We start from the raw sequence: 25,446 nt of genomic DNA, 5'->3' as shown, positions 1-25,446 counted from the left end.
GCATCGACAGCCGTGTCGACAGACGCGTCGGCAGATTCGCCCGCCTTTCGGCGTCACTGCCTAAAAGACTCAAGGTTCCAGCATGAATAAAGGCGCATCTAGTGAATGCATGGCATTCATAAATAAAATAAAAAGAGTAAAGTCAAGAAAAGGAAAATAAAAAAAATAAAAATAAGGAAATAAACAAAAATAAAAACAAAATGAAAATAAGACGTGAAAATAAAAATAAAAACAATAAAATTAAGAAAAGGAGCAAAAAAATAAAAAAACGAAAAACACAATATGAAAAATAAAAAGTTAATAGAAACAAACAGTGGCCAGTAAACGCTTTCGCCTTGCTGCACTTGAGAGAGCCAAAGTGCCCCCTGAATTTTTTTTAATGTGATAACATTAGCTTTTTCCTTACTGTACATGGGGAAAATGACCGTTTTTTTTTTCTAGATTTCAGTACCTTTTTCCTGTAAAAACTATTACGTATAAAATTTTGAATGAAGATGAATAAATGTGATTTTTAGACATATAAGCTTGAATAACGAATTTTGCTTTGCAAGGCACAATTTTATTTGCCTGAACCAAGATTTTAGGAAAAAAATTTAACAAGTTTTGTAAATGTACCCTTGTATCTAAAAATACAAAAATGGTAAAACTTTTCCGAAAGGTGCAAACAATTTGGCATTCTAATGGCCACTATCTTAGTAAAAATAAAAGTTCTTTCTTGAACAGTATTCTTTATACGAAACAACAACGGGAAACCCTATAGTTCGGCACCCGAGCTCGACCGCCTGGGTTTCAGGTTCTGTCAGATCTGAATTTTGACTAAAAGGTATACGATCTCCAGACTCGCTGCTGCTCGGGTCGGCGATAAAAATCAATCGCATACGAAGCGGCGTCCTGAAATTTGAGACGTTTTAGAGCGCGCTTCGCACATGCGGGGGCTTCCAAGTGACTTTGACGCTCTTGCGTCTGCAGAGCGCGTTAAAAAAAATGCTCCCTCGCGGGAAAAAAGAAGACTACATCGAAAACAAAACTGCAGTTGTCTAACTGCAAGCCACACGCGCAGCGTAACAGTAAGCGACACGGAAGGTTCCGAAATTGGTGTGGGAAGTAGGGAAAGAGCGTAGTCATAACACGAAAACCTCGCCGATATACGGTGTCACGAAGTTTCCTGATTGGTCGAGATAGGTCACATGACCTTGTGACGTGATCACAACGTATCCACCGTGGCTCACGGTAATCTGGCCACGGTGCTGTCGTCTGCTCGTGTTTTCGGGAGCCAAAAAGGGCCGACATCGGCTGGGCTTCTTCACCGCGCCATTTTCCGGCAACGCCTGCAGCCGAGACAGGTGTCGTGGTGTCATCTAGGGACACGTCACTTTGCTGGTTACCATTCGTGGCACTCCTGCTTTGCGAAAACTCCAGAGGGCGTCTCAAAAAGCATTGAGCCACGCGACAATGCGTCGTATTTACCACTTTCGCACTCAACAGTACTAGTATAACGGCAGGCAGGTGAGAAAAATAAATCACTCGTAAATGCATGGCGCCTGTTTTGCGGTTTTATGTGCCTTTTTCTGTTCTTGTTCTAGGTTGTAGCGTGCAGTTCAACAGTTAGCCCTAACCGAATTATTACTCCAGTGGTTGCCGGTTCTCTACTGTCCGAATCACGGCAATGATCAGACAAGCACCTTCCTCTGGCGCTTTTTGCCCTATACTGGATCGGGCTGACACAGGAAGCGTTGAGCATTGACGTTGAAATGAAGACTGGAAAAGCGAACGTTGAACACGCTTTTAGTTCAGCTTAACTCCGCTGGAAGCAAGTTGACCGAAAGCATTTGCGGAGTAAAGGGCCACTGAGTGTATGTAGCACACTGAGGCATAACGTTGCTTTTTGCATTCTTAGAACAAATGGAGTACCGGCAGCACTACTTGAGAAGCAAATGACGTGTTTTATTTACTTTTCTTTATGTCTTATTATTTATTACATGTTTTATTACTTCTCTAGGGGTTTCCTTACTCCTGTCGAAACAGAGTAAACTGTGACGAGAAAGGTAACACCAAATGAATTGCACTCTGAAGGAAATGCACATGCAGTGATGTGATGTGATGCAAAAAAAAATCTGCCTTAGCAGTGGTGGTTGCGTACTTCTCTTTTATTTTGACCGCCTTCAGCTTGCGTCTTTGAATTTGATTTTGCGGTGGATTTTTCGTTCCGTTGTAACGTGGGCATTTGGTGGGTGTTGACTTCAGGAGTGCGAAGGGGGGCGAGTATGTGGTGGATATGTGGTGGGTATGTGGTGGGTATGTGGTGGGTGGGTACCCTCTGGAGGGTGAACGGCGGGTGAAGGTTCGTAAATGGGGGACGTATTTTTGCCGGTGAGTGAACAGCCACCAGAAGGTGATCCGGAGGAGACACCTTCCAGTTCCAGACTGTGCCTGGGAAGTGCCCCGTTCCGCTAGAGACGCTGGGCTGGAGGCTTCTCTCTCTCTCGCACACACTTGTACCGCGGAAACAGCGTTATACCGGTAACGCTCTAAAGAAACAGGAATCTGCCGTAAAATTAAAAAATATAATGAATAGTAGAGATCAACCGAAGCTTGAGCAAGTTGGCGCGACATTATTATGAACAGCGCGATCAGGATGGGTCTAGGCAAAAACACAAGACCGCTGTCTTATCACTAAAACTCGATTACCTGTGCAACGTGAATACATATTCTCGGTTTCAAAAACGTAGAAAGGAACAACGAATCACGAACGGAAGCACGCCCGAAAATCTGAAATTTCCATAGCAACAACGGTGGCGCTACAATTGTGCGGGTAGAAATTGACTTGCACATGATGCTAAGCATGGAAAGTTGCTTGCTGCCTCGACTGGCTCCAATACGGCCGAGACACCAGGCCAATTCCTGAGTTCAGCTGCAGCCAGGCTCTAGCACTCGAGCGGAGTAGCCTTTCACCCCTTCTTTCATTTTCTTTATTTTATAACTTTGTATTTTAGAAATAACAAACTTCCTGTTTTGTGCACACAGCACCGTCTTTTCTTCTTGACTGTGCAGTACTTCCACGTGTGATACTCCTGACTGCAATGAACCTTCGGCATCTTTGTTCTTGCAGATATGCCCATAGCGTTGTTCATATATCATGCGGACATTTACTTTGAGCATTAGCATGGATTGCAGAATAGAAACTTCGAGTTAGGTATTCTCAGACGTCCATAACTTGTTCATCAAAGAAATCACCCCTTCAACTGAATAATTCATGTCTCACAAGCGCATGCAGTACTCAACCACTGCCTTTATGTTGAGGCAAGGTACATCATTTTTGTACTTAAAATGCTCCAGGACTTCGGCTCAGCGTTCTTCGACAGGCATTTTCTTAACCTGCTGAGCCTCCAGCTTCCCAACGGTCATGCCACGGTAAAAGTTACTAGCTTTAATGGCTCATACTGTCGTCCGTTAGCAGAGCGTGTCACGCCTTAGGCAGCGTGTTAACTAGGGAAATAAAAAAGATAGCAGAAAACGAATGGTTGCTTCAGATAGAGGAGGAAAAAATGAACCTAGAAGCCACGTTTGATTACTGTAGAATAATTAGCTAATTAATTGCAGTAAAAAATGTCAAAATTGGGTCGAAATAACGCAGACGTCGATATAGCCACGGGAATTGTATGACGTCACATCCTCCGGAAGTCGTCACGGCATAGTGAAAATTGTCACAGAATGGTCGGAAAAACGACGGATTTGTGTCAAATTAGATAGAAAATTGTGTAATTACGCTTAATTAACACTTCAGATTCCCTAAAGATGTATCATATGGGTATCGATATAGCCACGGGAACAGTGTGACGTTACATCCACCGGAAGTCGTCTCGACATAGTGTCCTCGGCTTTCGCTTCTCAACAATTTAGTTGCCAAGTGTCCTTGCAATTTTATCTATTAAGGCGTTCTCATCCACGCTAATGTAACCGAACTGGGACGTTATGACTTCTTCAACACTCCGAACAAGGGTCCAACGTCGCCTTATGATACCTTATGGTATCAGATTTCTACCAGTTGATCGCAAAGAGGTACCCTATGACTTATTAATGCTTCTTGGCCTCCACAGTTTGTGGAAAACGCGAATGCAAGTAAGGCATGCGGATATAAACACTCGTAGTACACGTGAGAACTTTGTTGAAAGTGCTGTTGATCTGCGGGAATGTTACCAGGCGCAGCGTGACCCACCCCAGTGGGTAACACTACTAGATGATCTAGTGAAACTTAAGAAATTTTAACTTCACCCGTATCAGCTCAAGTGTAGCTGAAGTGGTCTTATTGTTCTCATGTCAATCTCGAAAATAAAGAAAAAAAAAACAAGGGTCCAACGTCGCGTTGGCCCAAGAGGAGCTCATAGAAGATGGCGTATCACAGTGTGCTAGTGGTCCCACCACTCAAAACACGATGTGCACGCCTGTACTAGCCTATTAAGATTTTGTCCACTACTTAACTTGGAACTTTTTTATGTTCCCCGAGTGGTGCAAATATGAAGCTGCCCCGCCATAATCGCACGTCTGGTCACGTTACGAATCGTTCGTCCCTTAGGCACTCGATTTCAGCAGCTTATATCATTTCCTGAAATAAGCGTATTGAGAAACATTCTTATCACCTTATACTTTCCATGAAATGTGTTCAGCATCTATTATCTCTTCAGTGTAAACCAAGATTCAATCTCAACGCCTTTGGTGTATCGTAATGGTCGCAGTTAAGTTTCTTCCGTAAAATGTCGGAATGGCCGGTTGGTCTGATCGAATGCTGGGCACTTCATGTCTTCGTCCACTCGTCCGGCGACACGTTGCCGGTTGGGGCAGCCACTCAAATTTCTTGACAGAAAAAACTGATTTATTGAAGACTGGAGCAAAATACAAGTACTAAAAGGAAAGGCTGTTTAAAAGAAGGGCTGTAGAAAAGCGACCCTCCTTCCTCCCTACTCTTTGTTTGCAGCGACTTTTATTCCCTTCGATAATTGGGCGGAGCTCTAGTAAATCTGCTCTCGCCCAATTTCGACCAATACCGCTGCAGTGGCACTGTACATACAAATGGGCGGAGCCCAATGCTCGCCACAGCAGGACTCTCGATGCGTCATTAGCTAGACAGTCGGGGGTTTCAGGAGTCGCCGACCTTACTGACCCCCACCCACTTGAGTGCTCATCTCTTTTCAATGGGAAACGGTCGTCGGCCCCTTGCGACCTCGAATAGGCTGTACGCGGTCTTGCACCCCAATCCCAGCAGCCTTGGACAGCCTCCGAAGCGCGCGACCCGCTGTCACCATTCCTGACCCCTCCAGACTGCCGACGGACACGGTAGTTACCGGCGAGAGGGGGAAAGGAGCTACTGGCGCCGCAGGCTTCTTGCTTAACAGTCGCTTTAGTCGTCTGGTCCTGTAGTCGCGTACCGCAAGGTAGTGAGACTTGACGTGATTTGTTATAGTTCTTACGCCCATTGCCACACTCTTGCCGTAGCCCACTTGCTGTGGCCTTCGCGCCTCCAGCCGGATTTGCTTACTCTGATCGTCCATGTGTCCTCGGAAACTCTGTTGCCTACAATTTCCTTCATCCCCTTCGCGCCCAACGCTAAGTGCTCATGTAATCCTCTGTAAAAGTGCGTCAAGTTTCCCATCCGCCGTGGAAGCTGCTTAACTGGATGGAACCTGTGACATTTCGAAACGACCGGGCCCCAGATGTTGCTCGGAGATTTTCCTCAGCCATCCACCAGTGGGTGGAGCGTCAGATTTCGCCCTAGTGCTCAGTGACATCCTACGCCCAGCATTCAGCAACTCCAACGAACGGAGTTGAGAATGGGACGGACGTTTGGCAGGTGTGTGTGTGTGTGTGCGTGTGCGTGCGTGTGTGTGTGTGTGTGTGTGCGTGCGTGCGTGCGTGCGTGTGTGTGTGTGTGCGCGTGTGCGTGTGCGTGTGTGTGTGTGTGTGTGTGTGTGTGTGTGTGTGTGTGTGTGTGTGTGTGTGTGTGTGTGTGTGTGTGTGTGTGTGTGTGTGTGTGTGTGTGTGTGTGCGTGCGTGTGTGTGAGAGAGAGAGAGAGATAGAGGGTGAGGTGGTGTGGGAGGAGAGATGGAGAGACGCTGTGGGCAGGAGTCCAATGACGTGCGTCGCGTTGCGAACAGCGGTACGCATGCCTCCTTCCTCTTTGGGAGCCCGCGCCGGACCATTAGAGACTAATTAGGGCCGCGTTGTGGTCATTACGGCGGACCGCCGACGCTACCACGTCGCTCGTCGCCGTGGTCGCTTCTGGGGTGGCTCCTCGTTTGCGCGCTGCTGGGTTGCTTGGTTTGCCGAACGTGAGCTGCCTACCGCCTCTCGGAGTCGCTTCCTCCCTTCGCTGGCCATTAGCGGAGCCGCGCCGCTCCAACGTAGCGGCGCCGCCGTCGAGTCGAGTAGCGACCGTGATTGAAGGCCGGCGCAATGGGTCTGCTCTGTCGCCGCTGTCGCCTTGGTTTTCTGCGCCACCTTTTAGCGCCTGATCGACTGCCGCTGACTTCGAGGCGCCATGCTTGATGCGCCCGCTCTAGTCTCCATTCGCTTCGGCAGGTGTCGCTTCGTGTGGGGGTCTCGCGGGCTGTGGTCCCAGTGCGCGGGAATGACTTCCCGACAGCGGCACTCAGCGATGCAGCTGTACGGCTGCCGAGAAGTTTCATTGTTTCACTAGCAGAGAGTGGCCCTGAATAGCGATGAATGCGAAGGCGGTGAGAGGGCGCTCTGGCGCGACGCTGTGAACATAGCGGTTTCCGCGCCGGCAGTAATAATTGCTTTCACGTCGCTTGGCTTTTCTTCCCTCGCCAGCCGGTGTAGCGGCGGCGCTGCTAATGATAAACAGATGCAAATTATGGTCCGCGTCGGGGGAGCTCCTCCCGCTGGGCTGCGGCGAGCCCGGTCCGGGCGAAAGTTGACGCAATGAAGATAAAAGGGAAAAAAAGGAGGAAAAGGGTTAGCTGGGGCTGCGGGCAAATGATTAGGCGACCGACGGCGGCTTGCCAGTCGCGGCTAGCTGGCTAGCTTCCGGCGTTTCTGCGTGCGTCGGCTACTGTGTTGCGCGTGCCGTGCGCGTGTAATTTGATTTGTGCAGTCAACTCGTTTGGCTTAGTGCTGAAGTTGCCGCAAGACTGCGCGTTCGTGTGCGACCATCGCATCATCTCGAAACGCTGGCGCGCTCTATACGTGGCCTTGACGCTACCGGACGCTTCGTTTTTCATATCTGCCCTGCGGGGAGGTTTATGGTCTCGCCAGTGAACAGATTATCCTGATGGCTATTCATCATACTGCTCCATCTCGGTTTACCGTCTGTCGGTTTAAGTTATGTCGAGTCCCGCTTTTTCATTTTTCCTTCGTTTCACTTTTATGGTTTGTAGTTACCAGCAACCGGTGTTTTGGTGCGGAAACAACACAGCTGTCGGCTTTCGTTGTTCTTGCGAGTTGGAGCTGAGACGAAAAGAGATGATCGAATTTCCCCCAGCTCTGGTTTTCTTTTCTTGTTTCGTTTTTGGCGCGAACGCCGCCTCCGCCGTTTTGTCCGGTTTTGTACAGCCACAGGCGTCCGGCGGAGACTGATAAATGAACGCAAATCCAGATCGCTGTGAAGATTTGGCTAACCATTTTTGAGGGTGCAGTCGGTTTTCTTTCGTGCGCTGTTACACTAGACAATGGTACTTACCGTTACCGGTACTTACCACTACCCGCTCTCTAAAGCGTTTTTTTTTATTGCAGACCACGGCGCTCAGGTAGCACCGAAACATTACAGCAATGTTACTTCTTTGTTTTGGTCAGTCGTTAATTCAGTAGTCTTAGTGTCCTTTTGTTTCTAAAATTTTTGTAATGTTACGAATAAACGTTCGAATAACCTTTCCCTATCATTAATTCAACATTTAAACATCATAAACGCAATATTCTCACTAATGGTAAAGCAACTCTGCACAAGCATGCTTCTGCAGAGTTTCAGATACGCCATTTGTCTTGATACAGAGCTTATAACGCCATAACCAACAACAGCAACGATTTAGTTCCACTATAAAGTACAACATGCAACTCGTATACACTCACCTCTGAACGAATAGCTTGGAGTCAAGCTTATGTATCCATTGCCGAGAGGTGTCCTACGAGCGGTAGTGGCTAGTGGGTAATAACCAAGGTTTTCTAACAAAATAATGGGGCTACGCATGCAATCTATAGCGAGTACTACCTAAAAGATGTAGTTGCGGAGTACTTATAGTTGAACATCTATAGTGTTAGAACAGTGCGAAAAGTTCTGGGAACCAGTGCTTGAAATAAGTATATTGTAATGTTGATTTACAGTTATAACTCAAACATGATAAAAACGTTTCGAACACTGTATTAAAACAATGTTTAATTAATGCGATAAACTAAAGTTGATGATGCAACAGGTAACAATGTTAGTTTTTAAAAATATAACTCAAGTCAGCATTGTAATAATGTTTGCTTTCGATGGTAACCTAAACTTTTATAAATAACATATAATATTAAGTTCACAAAATGAACAAGGGAGGGGAAAACCTCAGGTTGCTTGAGCCAACGTTTCGGCAAGGGGACTTGTCTTCGTCTGGGCAAAGCGTTCATCATTGGCAATATTACGTGTTATTTTTATAGTTAAGGTAATGTTCCAATGCAACAGATAATGTAACTGCTGCTTATATTACTTTTTATACTGTTACTTTGAAGTTGATGCTGCCTGATATCTGGAATTCTGAGCCTTCTATGTTGATACTACTCGGATGTGCGGCATCTTTGCGTATAGTGGTGTTTTTGCAGGTGTCCTGGTAGTTTTTACATACGTTAGAAGGGCCGCAGAAAAAGAAAGCAAAATAATGTCCTTCCCGCAGCGCCTCTTGCCACAACGGGCTTTTGTGGTTCAGAGCAGAATTTAAATGCAAGCGAGGTGGTGAAACTTTTCAGAGCAGAACGCCAGAAGAAAGTAATTCATGGAACAGGACGTGCCGATTCTTAACTTTAGCTCTACAGAAGACACAGCAAATGTGTAAAGAGCAGGAAGAACCCGCAAAGAAAAGAGGAAAGATGTGCAGTACTTCACGCCACTTCAAAGTACTTCACACCAGCTGTTGTGGCACTTCGTTATCGCATTGGGATAAACACAGCTGGATTATGTAAGCTGCACTGCCCGCCTATTTTTCAGCGACCACGTTGAGAAAGCTTCTCTAAGTTTTGGAAAAAATAAATGTGCTCGGTGCATGACCAGGCAGCATACGCTGCAGCTTCGGGCACCTTGTTTTGTTTTGTTTTTCTTTTGAGAAGGGCGAGGGAGTGGGTTAGGTGGAGTGTTTGAATACTAGCAGGCGAAATACAAAAACATCAAAGCGATTCAAGAGATTCCCCATGTCGCACAGGGCGCCGGCGTGATTTTATTCTCGATCGGATGTATGTATGGCCAGCCTCTCTACTCGGTAGTTGCGTGTCCCACAGCGACAAACGGAGAGGGGGGAGGGGGGGGGGGGGGGGGTCATGCGCAGTCGTTACGCCAAAACTGTCACCGTCACGTGATCTGCCTTGCTACCTTATCGCATCCATATCTCAAGTCCTGATTGGGACGAGGTGGCTCAGTGATGCAGTCCTCTTCCCATTGTGCACCACTACCCCTTTGTTTGTTTTTGTTTCCAAAACGTTGAATTATTGACGTCAAGAATGACGTTTATTTGTTGCGCTTAATGCCACAGTGCGAAATGCAGGTTGTTTCGTTCAATGGCGAGTTTAGTTCGGCTAAGCGGGCTGCTTTCGGCGCATATCGAACGCCGGGAAAATTGCGTGGAGCCCGAAAATTCGACTGCGGTAAACAAATTAATGTTAAAAAGTTGACCCCATAGCACCACCATGCGTGACGTTTGCAATAACCTGGAACAGAACCGTAATCCTGCTTGAAAGATGGAAAAAGCTATACGTAGCATTTATTATATGAAAGACCTTGTGTCCAGGGCCTTTTCCTTAAATATTTTTATTTATTGATTGATTTATTTATTTACACATACCTTACAGGCCTCCGGAGAGGCATTGTGTAAGAGAGGTCAAATACAGAAGTTTGTGTAAAATAGGTTAGAAATAAAAAAGCCCAGTAAAAGTACCGCGATCCTGCAAAACAGACAAAAACAGTGAGTTCAGATAACATATCGCAGTTCACAAAAATTAGTAAAGGTACAAGGCTACTAAGCGTCATGAACCAAAAATGGGTGAAATGCACCAAGAGTTACAAAAAGCAAAAGAAAACATTCCAGGTATACATGAGGGTAGCTGCGCATGAACAGATCCAATGAGGCAGAAGTCTCAAGCACCTGAAAAGAAAGCTATATGAACTATGGTTATAAAAATAACGTGTTATAAGCGTTATCAACGAAGTGTTTGAGTAATGTTCGTGAAAGGTGTCATGAATACGCTGCAGGGCGATGCAGTCCAGAAGATCGTTCCAGAGGCGGTTTTAGTCTTGTTGGAGTGGCAATGCTTGCTTTATCAGCTTTCACCATAACCTGCTGCTCTTCTAATGTTGTCCCTATAGATTCGGCCCCAGAAGGTTTCGGCGATTATTCTTTTTTTTTTATTGGAGGAAATCTCTTAAAATGTGTGAGGAGGATTGAGTCTAATTGCCAAATTCAGGTATTGCGTGTTGACTTTGCTGGGAGCCGTGCGTTGTGAACTGTCTCAGTGGCGTGTGTAAGGTTCTCGTTTGTGCTCGTCGCAGGGTTGAGCCTTATTATTTGCGTGCGAAGATGGATGGGCTGTTGAGATACCGCAATGCTTTCAGTGGGCTGTGTGTACTGTCACACGTCAAATTCAGTTCACTCGTAGCCCTTGGCACCCGCCCTTATAAAAATGGTCTATATACAGTCTGTAGACTTTTTCTGGACTCTGTTGCCTTCCTATAGATATTATTTTTGTCTATTCATAGTCTATAGAAAAAAGTCTACAAAACGCGTATGGCCATAAATCTATACATTGTCTATAGACTGTCTATAGCATTTGTATTGTCTATAGACTGTTCTCTAAGATTTATCTATAGAGAGTCTTTAGACTTTGTAGACAGAAGTCTATGGACAATCTATAGACTCTTTAAAGATGTTTATGAATAACATATAGTATTACTCGCTTGTTACTATTATGAATGACATATAATAATATATAATATACTCGCCAGCCCGTGCGAGTGTACTGACCGCTGTCTGTATACTCGTACGGGCCGGCGATTTCCTTTTCTCTTCCAAGCATATCCATATGACCTGGGGTCCAAATGATTCGCCACTGCATTCTCTTGTCATCGTTGGAGATGGCTGCGCGAAACATATCCCGTTGCGCGCCGCGCGAACAGCTTGCCAAGTGTTGCGAAACGTGGAATGACAAGGCCATGCGCCTGGAAAGAGACAATGTCGGAGAAAAAAAAAATGTAAACGATGCAGAATTTTGTAGCAGCTCGCTTGTTCAAGATGCGCATAAACAGGCGTCGGTCGAATCGGAGTGGGCGCAGCCCACTTTTGACTCAGCTTGCTGCCATCCGGTTCATGTAAAAAAGTCTGTTTACGCATTCATGTTGGTCGAATAAACACGCGTTGAAAACCAGTGTAGCGTACGCTTTCTGCATTCTTGTCATCGCTCCCGGCCACGCTGTTTTTTTTTTGTTTTTTCACAAAGGTTTTGAGAACGGGAAGCAACGAGAAGCGAAGAACGCTTGGAGCTGCCATCGCGTTTGGCGCTACTGGCGGGGGACGTCCAACTTTTTTCTCTCTCGCCGCTGGTTATGCCATATGCGCCTTTCTGTGTGCTTTATTTATTTTTTTTTTTGTAGGGGTGTTTGCTGTTCTTCCTTTATGTGATTTTTTTTAGGAAAGGAAATGGCGCAGGAACTGCCTCATTTGTTCGTAGACACCTGAACCGGTCAAGGAAGGCAGGAAAGTGTTAGTGGAAGATGTGAGAAAGAGGTGCCAGCATTGAGGCGAGCAAACCTTAATGCTCAAAGCGAGAGCAAAGTGACAGGTTTCTTTCTAGCTCCTGTAAAAGGTGAGAAGAGAGAGATTGGTTTATTGGGGTTTGACGTCCCAAAGCGGCTCAGGCTATGAGGGACGCCGTAGTGAAGGGCTCCGGAAATTTCGACCACCTGGGGTTCTTTAACGTGCACTGAGATCGCATAGTACACGAGCCCCTAGAATTTCGCCTTCATCGAAATTCGGCCGCCGCGGCCGGGATCGAACCCGCGTCTTTCGGGCCAGCAGCCGAGCGCCATAACCACTGAGCCACCGCGGCGGGGCAGAGGAGAGAAAGCAGATCTGCAGAAATAGCAAAGATCACTGAAGTGTTTTGGTATCATACAAGATGCACTGCTTGATGCATGGAACACCTGGGGACTCTATCCGGCTTGCTATGTGGTTCAGAGGCGCCAGAAAGCTGCGCCTTGGTTGAAGTCGTACACAGTTCAACACTTGATGAATTTGTGGAGCTAGTGGAGGGATTTTTTTTGCATATAACATCTTGAATTATATATCGACAGCTTCCTCATCAGTATACATTCATGACTTGGAAGTTGTACTAAATTCTTCTTTCGTTGCTGTGCGAAATTTATGTATTTTCGCTCAGAAGTCTTTTCATTTCTATCCTTTTATTGATATGTATCAACAGTTTCTTTGAATCATTACTTATGTTGTATTTTCATATCTAACAGCTCTTCATTATGGTTATTAATGTACATTGAAAGTTATCTCTTTTTCGTTTCTCTCTTACTGCATTTTCTTGCTTATAAATTACTATTCTTGCTGTTAAACATTCTTTCAAATGCGGTCTGTCTTTTTATATGTTTTGTGCCCTGCCTGTAAAAATCCCACAGGGGACTGACTCTATTTCTAAATAAATAAATAAAATTGAGTGCACCGGTTCCAGGTGAATTTCTATCCAGACTGGTGGCAAATTCATGTTATTTCCTTTTCGGCTGTTTTTCTTTTCCAGAGCTCTACTGGAGAAAGAGAAAGTGGGGGAGATACATTGGGATGATTGGCATGAAGGTAAGTGTTTACCGGTGGTTCTGAAAAAAATTTATAGTTTTTCCACAAATAGGAAATCTTTGTTGACTATCCAAGAGCCATGGTGTGATCGATGTGTAACTACAGATTCATGTAAAAATGTGTCACTGGGAGGAACGGGTCTCCTCAGTTAAAATTCCTAGTTAATTGCAATTTGGGGATCATCGCAGAATTTTGTCTGGAACAGTATGGAATTGTTTACTTTTCTAAATTGAGAAGTTTTTGTGCTTACTGTTTCGACCTTGCGGAACGCTTGTCGCCAAAAAAAAAAAAAAAAACCTTACAAGTAATTTCACATCTAATGCATTTGCTTCTGGAATGTTTTCCAGCATCTCCCAAAGCATGTTCTGTTGACTACGGCGCTGTATTTGAGGAAGGCGCCGTGCTCGCATTCCTGTGCTCGTTTGACAAGTGAACATAAAAATGTGTTGTTCTCAGTTTACAATAAGGCGCTAAAACAAAATCGGCATTAAAGAAAAAAATGCGGTTAGGATTACCCATCGCATTTCTATTTATTCGATGACTTCTTGATGCGTGTTGTTCACTTCTGCTTGGTAGTCCGTCTAATATATAGGGCAGCATTCAGTGCTTGAAGTGCTACTGTCGCAAAAGTGTATTGATATGCTCTTTATTTCATAGTGATTCCTATTTGTTCGCTCTACTTTTGTCCATTTCGTTTTACTGCCGCGTAAGGCCTGATTCTAATAAGGGAGTAATTACTCAATGGCATCCACTCGAGCGCAGCCATACGGCTATACAAAGGAAAGCTAAACAGCTTTGTCAGAAACTTCGTAATTCTTCGTGGTCCGGGGACCCCGGACCAGGACGAATTTTTCTTTAACTACGAAGTTTCTGAGAAAGCTGTTTAGCTTTCCTTTGTAGCTGTATGGCTGCGCTCGGGTGGATGCCAATGAGTAATTACTCCCTTATTACAAATCTACTCCACCTTGGGGGATTCCCCTAAACATTTGACCAAGGCCTGATACTACTTTCCCTTGTTGAATTTCTGTAAATTTCGCTTCTGTCTCCATTCACCGAACGACCTCATTTCTACGTTTGCAACTAGAGCTAGTCAGGACATTTACGCTGTAACCATTTTCTGCATGCCTATGTTTCTGAATGCTTTGTTTTTCCGCTTGCTGCTGGCTTGACTTGGTTCCGATGACGGCAGACTTTTCGACACTGAGTCTGTTGTTCTTACACCCACCCACCCACGCCTTGACGCAGTGTCCATGCTCCTGGGCTTCTCTGGTAGCATGTTCCTGCTGTACCTGCTGATGCCGGTCGTCATCCGGCTGTCCAGCGCCACGGCCGCCAACCTTTCCATCCTGTCCGCAGATTTTTACGCCCTCGCCATTGGCGTCTTCGTCTTCCACTACAAGGTAATTCATTTCCCAGTGTCCAGGATCTGTACTACGGTTCCGTTCACTTCACCTAGGGCACAATGGATAAAGGCCATCTTTGGCCCTCATTGGAGGAGGAGGAGAAGAGAAGAAAAGGCAGGTTGGCTAACCGGAAGAAGAAACCGGTCTGCTACCCTGCTGTTGGGGAAGGGAGGAGGGCATTAAAGGTTAAAGAGAAAAAAACAGTAGCAGAAAAATGAGGTAGCAAGTATGGGAAGTCAGCAAGCTCGCAATGGTCGCAGCCTATTGTGCAGGCCCAAAGTTCTCAAGAAGCAGAGCAGTGCATGGGATGTGGTGGAAAACATTTATATACAGATACAATTCAAGAGGTTATGTACGAGCTGGCCCAGAGGGGGCCAGCTCTTACAAGTACTAGGTGGAGGTCCCTAGTTCGTGACCCCAGTGGCGTCGGCAGACCTTCACCGCCGACGGCCGCCGCGGCCAGTGGCCGAGAATCTATTTCTACGTCAGCGGGCGTGGATCTATAGACGCTCCAGAGCACACCAGAGAGTCTGCCTTTCGGCGATGTATACAAGGCATACACAAGGCATAAGGGCTGTAGTCTCGCCGCACCTACAGATGGCACATGCAAGATCATAAGTCATACCGGTTGCAAATGAGTAATGGCTCGTGAAAACAACAACACTCCACATGCAATACAACAAAGTTGCTTCACGTCGTGGTAGGCCCAGTGGAAGCCGAAGCTTCAGGTCTGGGTCCAGGGATGATAGACATGAGTTTGAAAACTAGCTGGAATTCCACGAGGCAAGTGTTATCTCCCGTGCCAGTGCGCGAAGCCTGCCCGCAGTTCACGATACCTCGACTGTGCGGTAATTTCCTGCGATGCGCTGTATCCTGCGAGCTATTGGTAAGTACCGTATTTACTCGCATAATGCTCGCACTCGCGTAATGCTCGCACCCCCCACAATGGCTATCAAAAATTGGGAAAAATTGTTTCCCCGCATAATCATCGCACCCCCAAAATTACTGCCGCGAGCCGTCTGCTTGTCGTAGCGGTCGCCACCTATTGACCGCGGCTACAACTACCGTATTTAGTCGATTCTAAGCACCCCCTTTTTTTTCACGATCGCGATCCCAACGCGATGCCCAAACTGAGAGGGGGTGCTTAGGTTCGAAAAATCTAAACTCAGAGGCATGGGCGATGATTGATGTAGACATGGTGGCCAGAAGTTTAAAAAAAACAGGAATTTCGAACGCCTTGGATGCGACTGAGGACCACCTGGTGTGGGACGACGAAGAAGCATCGGAAGATGAAGAAACCGATGCCGCAGAAGCCAACGATTCCAGTGTCGACACGGACTCTGATCAAGAGCAGAATTGCCTGATAGACGTACGCAACGCGAGTAGTGACGGGAGGTTGCGCGCGGCAAATAAAGTGCTTTAGCAGCTTGAGCTTACGTTCACCTTGTACTTTCATAATGAAGGTAAGTTCCGCTTGAAAGTAATGTTTTCGTTATATTTACAATAGCGGACCTGACAATCCCGATCTCGCACCCATTCATCTTTTCATTTAACACTCCGAAACATTTGCTTGAAAATTTTCCCCGCATAATTATCGCACCCTCAAACTTCGCGTTGATTTTCAGGGAAAAAAAGTGCGAGGATTACGCGAGTAAATACGGTAATATCGTGCCACTTATTGACAGCAGAGTGATGTAGCTCATAGATGTCCGCGAAGAGTTGTTCATTGGATCCACGGCAAAGAGCAAATTGTAAGCTTTTGAGGGCTTCTTCGTAATCAGTGAAAACAGGCCACTGCTGGGGGCTTTCCTGACTGATATGCTGGATTGCCACACAAAGAGCGGTTAGTTCTGCACCCGTCCCAGAAGTATGATGAGATATCCTAACTATGATTACTGTAGTCCTTGCGGTGATGAACACGCAGCCGAAAGAATTGATAGTATTCACTGAGCCATCGATAGACGTGCAGCCGGTTTCCGTGGGGCTCATGCAAATATTCAAGTGTTTCTTGTTTGTTCTGTCGGTGATAATCCACCATCTTCGTGATGCCGGGTATGAAAAGAAGCACGCGGGGATGGTGCAAGTTCCACTGTGGAAACGACGGTCTAGAAGCGGGTGTAAACCAATGGCGTAAACTGGGACGGCAGAATGGCGCGATGTGCATCAATGGTGTTTGCAAACGATGTACTCTGCATGGTAATAGGAAGGCTGACAAAATGGTGGGAGGGACCTCGGGCGAGGTTGCCCTCAGGGCGTTAACTGTTAGGTGGGCAGTGACTGGATTCTCCTGGGTGACTAGTACGGTGCAGGGGTTGAAGCACATTTCGGCAATCCAAATTGGGACTTGCGGTTTTCTGGGGTCATCTACCAAAAGAATAATCGGAGGACAACAGTCACTAAAACCAAGGAGCATGGGGGATGTTTCTTTGTTCTTAATTAGTAGTTTTCATAAGTGGGAGAATAATATGGCAATTATTTTTATTATTTTTCGAAAGATAAAACAGAAGAAAAACAACCACATGCCGCCGGTGGGATTCGAACGCACCACCCCCGAGTTTCGCGTTCGGTATCCACCGGCGGCATGTGGCTGTTTTTTCTTCTGCTTTATAGTCGTTATCTTTCTTAGAAGAATAAAAAATTTATTATCATATTAATCTCCGTTTGATGAACACCACAAATTAAAAAGAAAAAGAAACAACTCATATGCTCCTTGATCTGAGTGACTTGGCTTTTGTCATGTATGTCATAAAAAGCCCCACTTTTCTGTTTCCTTGTCTGCTCAATTGGAAGACAAGGAAGGTAACTATTAGAATTCCCTTTGTATCAGGGTGGTGGTGAGTTCCACCTTTCCTACGAATTTAAAGTGGTTGTTTTATTTTTTCATCTGTTTTTACTCCACCCCCCCCCCCCCCCCCCCCTCCGACTCACACTCACGTATTTTTTTCTTAATTTTCGATCGGATTCTGTTTATTTTTTTTCCGTTATTCAAATGTTCTAAGCTATATTACTTCCATACATATCCTCAAATAGAACGACACTGCCTCCTGAGTTATCATACACTCTTCCTTTCCGGTTTTCGCTTTTTCCGGTTCTGTATTCACGCGATGGATCTTTTGCTCCCAAATCTAGGGCGCGTGGCGCCCTCTAGTCTGATTTACTGGAAACCGGGGCGCGCAGTCCATGTTGGGCGGGAAAATCAGCGTTGGGCGTGCTTCTGTATTAAGGGACTACAAGGTCTATAGAAAGCTTGTATACAAATTTGCTCAAGCATTTCCTTCTCTTGGCTTCCATTCGAAATCTGGCTCGCCCCGTCGAATGTTGCATTTAAGTGTAGCGCACGCGCTGTCTTCTGGAATTCGCGTTCTTACTTTTGGGGCTTGTTTTCAAAGCCGGTTTCGTTAATAGATAGTTTTAGTGCAGCCGGGCAGCCGCATGACAAGTACGGTAACGTGTTGCCGTTAACCGTTGCCAGGTTTGCCTAGCGACTTCAGGAAATACACAGGAGCGCAGAAATACGCACATCTGCCGTATAGTAGCAGATACCGTAGTTACCGTGTTTGCCGTACGGTGGTGATAAAACTACCTAATAAATGCGTTGAAACATCGGAAATAAAGAGCTGATTTTGGCGTTCGCACATTGGTATGGCGTGATGCATAATGCCCTAGTATACCGCCTCGTTTCTGCTACTCTGCCTACGCGGCGTGGCATTTCATCATTCGCACGTAGCTACATTATTACAGGATAAAATGCCAGAGTGTACGCGTCAAATATTCGAGTTGAGGGAAATTTTTTTTGGTTGCACTAAAATGTGTTTTTATTCGGTGAGTTTTCGCGGTTTTATACGTGTGCCATATATTTTGTCTTTGTCTCCAAACTTAGCATGGAACAGAATCGATGCACCCAAAACTTAACCAGACTGATCACCCTTCTTCGTGGTGAAGCAGTAATTAAGCTGTGCTAACAAATCAGTATATGAAGCCTAGCTATTCCCCCGCCGCGGTGGCTCAGTGGTTACGGCACTCGGCTGCTTTCCCGAAAGACGCGGGTTCGATCCCGGCCGCGACGGCTGAATTTCGATGAAGGCGAAATTCTAGAGGCCCGTGTACTGTGCGATGTCCGTGTACGATAAAGAACCCCAGGTGGTCGAAATTTCCGGATCCCTTCACTACGGCGTCTCTCATAGCCTGAGTTGGTTTGGGACGTTAAACCCCAATAAACCATAAACCGAAGCCTAGCTGTTATCACGTGTAACTATATGTCATATGCATATAGGGTCGAAACCTTTCCATACGACTTGTGTCCAGTATGTTTTGTGTTTATCTCATGCAACTCTTCCCTATACGTATTACGCAGTTCCACTGGCTATACATGGTGTCCTTCTGCCTGGTGATCGGCGGCGTGGCGCTGTACTCGGCCAAACCGACGCCCCTCGGCCTCGGACAGCGGGAACGAGACTCGGAGGAAGCGCTGGCCTACACGCCTTCCGGAGGAGGTGCCGGCGGTGGAGCAGCTGGGGGCGGTTGCACCGCGACGCAGTACGGCTCCGCCTGTACAGAGCACGGCTCAGCGCCGCTGCTTTCCGTGTCGCACGCGGTGAGCGTGCACGCGTTCGGCGCGCACCAGCACGAGCCGAGCCCGAAGACCAACGGTGCCGTTTCCTGATCATGCGGCTGCCCCGCGCCACCGCCAGCTTCGCCAACGCCGACGACCAACGTTGCTCAATGAACGACACACAGCCACTCGTCGCCTGTCCATCTGCAGACCACGCCGCCGTGGCTGGAGTCAAACGAAAGCCGTATTTTTAGCACCGACGGACGGGAAACTCTGCAGCCTTTGGCATTCGTGCAGGTCCCACTAACCCTGTTATACGGATAGCAGTTTGGAGACTGAAATTATGGGACAAATCACTCCGAGCATGTCTCACGTCAGTGTTCTGTCCATGTGAAACAATTGGACTCTTAAACTAGTGGCCACTTGTAGTGATTTTAGTGGTTGCCCTCCAAATGGTCAGGCTCACTTCCACAACATTTTCGGTTTTGTTACATCTGCCTCCTATGACGAAACCAGTATTAAGGGTAGGAGAGATTTGCAAATGGTTAACTACATAATCTGTGCACCTCATCTGGCAACAAGATTCATTACCTGCTGATTTCTGATTTCCTTATCAAGTTGGCATTTCATTTATGTGAGTTTCGCATTGAACAGAACATTAAACAGTTTATACATTATATCGATTTCACATTAGACACAGCACTATCATTTCTGTGAGGTGCAGCTGTAGTGTATTTCTGAGAATTTCTTTTTTCTTTACACCACCTTATCTTATGTTCTTATGTTTGGGTGTTCTTTATACGTTCGTTTTCATTTGTGAAGACATTGCCTGGTACTTACCTTGTTGATGCAATGGCTGAAATATTGATGTGCCGTTATTATTAGAAAAGGTGTGATGTAGAGCCAGCAAAATTGTGGTCTCTTTTATTCACTGATAAACTTTCTCTATCCATTCAATTAATATCAAACAGGTGTGTGAATTTTCATTTTTGCTTGTGTGCTTCTGTGAGCGCAGTTTTAGGAGAAGGAAGAATTGTTTGTTTTTCATCATCAGCTGCTACCTTTATTAACTGTTTTAACTTCGTGCACACTCGTTTGCTCAGTACTTTTTTTTGCTATTCAACTTACAAATTTTTCTCCCCATTAATGCTTTGTGAAGGGAGGTACCATTCCCTTGATCAGGGGTTTTGCTCAAAAAGAACGAAAAGAATAAAGGGAGGTACATTAATACATGATTTTGTTAGGGTTCTTTTCTTCTGCAGTTGACTTTCAGAGAAAAATTATCTACGCATACACATGACAGCAAAGTTCTGAGAGATGGATTCAAAGGGTGCATTTCGTGTTCTCAGTGATGTGTATCTCGGCCTGAAAAAGTACTCTCAAGGAGTAAGAGTTAAGAGTTATCGAACAACAGAGCTGCTCTTTATCACATGTTACCTAATGTGCGGTCTTGTTGGCTACTTACTCTGAGGTAGCTCTTTGCCGAATTCAATGATTGGCTCAGTAAAAGCATTTTTCTTGAGGCAAATCGCACACTGTCAGAAGTGAAGTGGTTACTGTTGCCTTTGGCACAAGAACATTGCTGCTAAGTTTAGCGTTTCAAAACCACACTTCTGCATCTTTACCAGGCTATTTCGTATTCTGCAGATTAGGCAGCTGATGAAGCCTCATTATAACAATGCTGAAAAGGCAACATAGGAAGTGAGGTTGCTTCTTTGCAGTCGATACAGCCTATGGGCATTTGTGCAGCTGATGAGACACTACTTATGTCTCTAGCATGAGGAGCTGTATCACTGCAACAGACAACTATAAATGCCTGCAGCTGAAAGTTTGTTAACCTTTTAACCCAAAACATTGAACAATACACTCAGGAAGCAATATAAAACAGAAACATATATTGTCTAAACTCTAGTAGGAGCATTATCTGAATATAATTTTTATTGTACACTACAAGGGGCATGAACTCACTGGTTTTAATGTTGCTGAAACGTTATTTTCTTCATGATCTGATGTAGCTGGCAGTCTCTAGCTTCTTGGCTGAAACATTCTTAAAGAGGTTTGCGTTCTTGGCTGTAACTTTTATTAAGTGATGGAATTCAAAGGTGTTACTTTAAAGTCGATCTTTGGAACGTCCTCTTTTCTATAAGCGCATCATTTACTTATCATTTTCCCATCATTAAACATCTGGTGCACAAGTCTGTAAATGTTGTCATGGAGAACTGGGGAGCAGCTATTGACAGCATCAGATGGGCAATGCATTAGTGCATATTCTTCAAGTGTGGCGTTTGTGCTTCAAACAAGTTTTCATCTTGTGAAATAGCAAGAAGTCAGATGACGCATAATCTGTGTTGTTAAGGGGGGGGGGGGGGGGACTCAGTTTTCATTCTTCTATGACAGCATGCAGAAACTAGTGCACATACTAGAGGCTAAACTACACCACCACTGATTGGGGTCATGATTAAAAATAACATGCTTCTTTGAAAGAGGATATTCCAGAGTGTCATTTCAACACCAAAACTTCAATTCCTTCACCTGATTAAAAAAAGTTACAGTGCACGGAAGAAAACCTATTTAACACTCCTGATATACATGACAGAGTCCAAGATGCACCTACCTGCATTTCGCATCATGTTGCATCACAAAATGTTTTATTATTTTGAGCAGATTTAATAAATTTAGTGTCACTAATAGTATGCAAGAGGGATACAGCCACATTCAGCTATTAGCAGAGGCAGAGACAATGTTTTTGCAATAATATTTCGGAGGGCCACTTCTTTGGAAAACCAGCTTAAGGCTTTTGTTTTCTGAAAGGGAGGATGAAGAAGAGTGCTCGTTTCCCATTCTCAGTGTTCTGAGCATTCTCACTAATCACGGGCTTTGGCCCTTGGTACATCTGAAGCTACAGTATCATGTTTTCTGGCTTTAAAATTTTGTATGTTTCCCCGCAAAAAAATGTGAGTTCTTAGCCAAGCCCTTCAATTTCTGCATCGCTTTCGCACGAATGTGCTGGATATGTATGGTAACACTGTACTGTGCCAAGGCCATTCATCTTTGCTGGACTCCTTGTGTTCTGGGTTCACAGGATCTCTAATACCAAGACCTTGCTGTGTATTCAAACAGTGCCTCCTTTGAGGAATAGAGTGATGGCGTGATAACTAGTCAGTTGTTTTTCAAATTGCTTAGATGATGAAAACGTTATCCGCAGGATCCACAGATTGCATACAGAAACGTTTTAGATTCAAGATTTCAACACCAGCACACACATCTCAAACAAAAGTTGCAGGCTATGTTTGTGGTCCAACTTTCTTTTTTCAGTCACTCTCATAAAAACACTAGAGGGCTACGCTTTTGTCAAGTTCTGGTGTGAGCAGCATCATTGTGCATTCGATATTCCGTGCATCTTTACATCCACTTTCCATACTGTGTCCTGCCATACCTGCAGTGTTGTATAAATTGTTGACATTTCAGTCTGCATCCTGTGCAATAAAGCTCAGAAGAGTCAAAGAAACATTCCACGAGTAACATCAGATTTTTATGCACTCGTTATCAAGAGAACTATAAGAACTGCCAATGGTGAAGTGGAAAGCTGCTTGTATATATGATATATTTAGTCTTAGGTTCATCAAGAAATTATTGTTTCCTTGTTTTTTTTTTGCAATAAATGGCGATGTTCGTCAGAAATGAAGAATTTGTTTCTGTATGTTGCACATCACGAGAACAGTGTTCGTCCACTGCACTGGCTCCCTGGCTTATCGTTCGGCAGTTGAGAAGGAGGTTGACGCCTGGCTCTGAATTTCGTCCTGACAATAATTTTTCCACTACTGTGAAGAACCACAATGCCAAAGGCACTTCACCTGTGGGTGATCGAGCAACTTGTTGTGAGCATGTGCCCTACAGCCACACTGCAATATTTATGCGACATAATGTTCAAGGCTCAAAGAAGGTTCAGTTGCCCAACTGCACATAAAGGCCACAAAAAAACTAGTTTGTTTTACATTGCTGCTCTTTTCGGTAAACTTAGCATCCATTTTTACACTTCTCAGAAACAATGAAAATCCTCCTATGCCCCATTCCTTTTTTTGCACTGCATTGGCACTGAGACCAACAATGTCGGCATGCACAAGCAGTGCCCTGAATGAAAACTTTATTACCAATGACAAATATGCAGTCTGCTAAAAGCGCAATGTATATATCTATGAGATATGTCGTGCTTGCCAAAGCCTTGCAAATTCCTACCCGTTTTCTCTCCTGCAACCAGACTAGACAACCTAACCCATTCAGCTGCAACTTGCACCATTCCTGAAGGAGACAGCAGTCTGAACTACATGTAACGAAGCATTTTTCACGCTTTCTTTTTCTATCTTTTCATTCTCATTCCTCCCAACGCTGCCACGGGCAGTTAACGTGTGCTATAGACCAGATTTTTTTACCCTCGCACGCAGGCTGCGGACGCGCGCCTACTCTCGACGCCAGTCGCCATCTGTCGGCGCGCGTGGCCCGAGGGACTGCGGGTCGCGTCGGCGCCGCGCATAGAACGCATGTTTACGTGTTCGCTTCTGCCGTTTTGTGCTCCATCAGCTAACGTATGAGGGTGTGTGCTGTGCGTCACTACTCACATTTGCCCTCTTCCAGACAGTGCTGCGGTTATCTTGTGCGCAGTTACTCGTTAACGTGACATCCGAGTGTAGTCGACCAAGTAGTGTACGGACTGGAAACCGGCACTTCTAAGCAGATTTCTGCGCTGTCGTGTCGTTTGTCGTCGCCTTTTACGTGCGATATCATCTATGATAATTTTATGCATCAGAATATAGATCTATTGATTTGACTCAGTGGAGTAGTAACTGGATAGGCGAGCTGCAGACTGAAGGTTGTCCCGACGGAGCGCGTGTTTTCGATCACCATGTACGTGTTCGACACCCTTGCGCTGAGCTTGCTCTTGTTCCCATTAAACACATTTCATGCAGAGGATTGTAAGCACGACCGCTACCGATTTCAGCTGCTTTTTCCGCACGCATGTTAGAGGTATCTGGGGAAAGGTTTATCTATAGTATCTTTCTGCTGTTGGTATCTACCTTAGCTTGGTTTGGTTTATTAAGGTTTTACGTCCCAAAGCGACTCAGCCTATGAGGGACGCCGTAGTGAAGGGCTCCGGAAATTTCGACCACCTGGGGTTCTTTAACGTGCACTGACATCGCACAGTACACGGGCCTCTAGAATTTCGCCTCCTTCGAAATTCGGCCGCCGCGGCCGGGATCGAACCCGCGTCTTTTGGGCCAGAGCAGAGAGCTGTAACCACTGAGCCACCGCAGCGGTGCGGTATCTACATTATTCATAGGAAAATATGCGCGATTTCATTACATTTTCCACACTTAGCCAAACGCCTACGCAACGCTCTCACACGCGGCGAGAGCTCCTGAATAAAATAACGTGACTTCGGACCTCAGAATTAGTGAAAGCTGGATTAGCTGCTCATATCTATTCAAGCTTTTATAAATTAAGCGGAAGTACGTTTTTATGCACCAGGTTGCATAAACCATGACAAAATTTGTTTTCTGTTGGCGCTGCGACTCAGTTGAGCTCACAGCGGTAATTTGTTGATAAACTGGCGCGGCGACAAGAAAGCCGTTTGTGGAAAGGGGGGGGGGGGGGCTTTATGGCCGGCAGGAAGGAATAAGAGTGCATGGGAATTGGAACTGCATACTAGCCGCACACCTAATTCTTGATATTGAATAAAAAGTTTCTTTGCGGTGGAGCACCAAGACGGAATTCGATTAAGCACGAGCGCGTTCTAAGCGCCGGCACAATTAACTTGAATGTCAAACTAAATGTCATTAAAACGCGTCAATGTTATCGCTTTGATAACGTAAATACTTCCTGCAACACAGCCACGCAGCGGAAGTATGCTCGACAATGTTTTTTTAGCGCCCGAAGCGCGGCTATATGCAGGCGCGGCCGCGGTACTGCCGCAGCCCCGCAGTCCCCAACGAAACGCCCGCACCGCGGCGCGCCAGTCGGTGCAAAATGGCCGCGCCCAGGAGAGGCTCAAAAATCTGGTCTATAAGCAATGGAAAAAGCTAAGTTTAAAGAAAACAGCTCAAAGTATTGATGTTTCATGAGGTGTAAAGCTTCATATAAATCTTACGTTAAACCTTCCATTCAAAAGATGATGCACTGTACACGGAACATCGCACTGAAAGAAGATGTTGCGGAACTGGGCGTTCACGGTTGCTTTGGCAAGAAATAAAACAATCAAAGCTCGCCGTAGTAAAACAGTTTATAACGAAACAATTAATATAATGAAGGAATTGTCATTCCCCTTGGAAGCTCCCATTGAAGGCCATGTATATGATACTTCGTTTTTACCAAAGTAAAATTTTTAATGCGATAGCGTTAAAGGCACCCTTCACGAGGAAGTCCGGCATTGGCGTTGTCGACGTCGGGTGTTGT

At 45.5% G+C, this 25,446-nt stretch overlaps 1 protein-coding gene across 2 annotated transcripts in view; it reads left to right on the top strand.

Annotated features, from left to right (window-relative positions):
• Positions 1–20,952, top strand: part of LOC149359389 (queuine/queuosine transporter SLC35F2-like) — a 291,042-nt gene extending 270,090 nt beyond the window's left edge. For both annotated transcript variants that reach the window (XM_089571608.1, XM_089571609.1), the window contains 3 exons: positions 12,989–13,044; positions 14,290–14,444; positions 18,802–20,952. In XM_089571608.1, coding sequence (XP_089427734.1) covers positions 12,989–13,044; positions 14,290–14,444; positions 18,802–19,110 — 520 coding nt within the window. In that variant the 3' untranslated portion in view covers positions 19,111–20,952. The remainder of the gene's footprint in view (positions 1–12,988; positions 13,045–14,289; positions 14,445–18,801) is intronic.
• The last annotated feature ends 4,494 nt before the right edge of the window (positions 20,953–25,446 follow it).

The sequence above is a fragment of the Amblyomma mixtum genome, chromosome 2 (genome assembly GCF_055824585.1).
Source record: "Amblyomma mixtum isolate Tamu chromosome 2, ASM5582458v1, whole genome shotgun sequence".
Lineage (NCBI taxonomy): Eukaryota > Metazoa > Arthropoda > Arachnida > Ixodida > Ixodidae > Amblyomma > Amblyomma mixtum.
The sequence above is the reverse complement of the archived record's forward strand: the minus strand, read 5'-3'. Positions and strand labels throughout refer to the sequence as shown.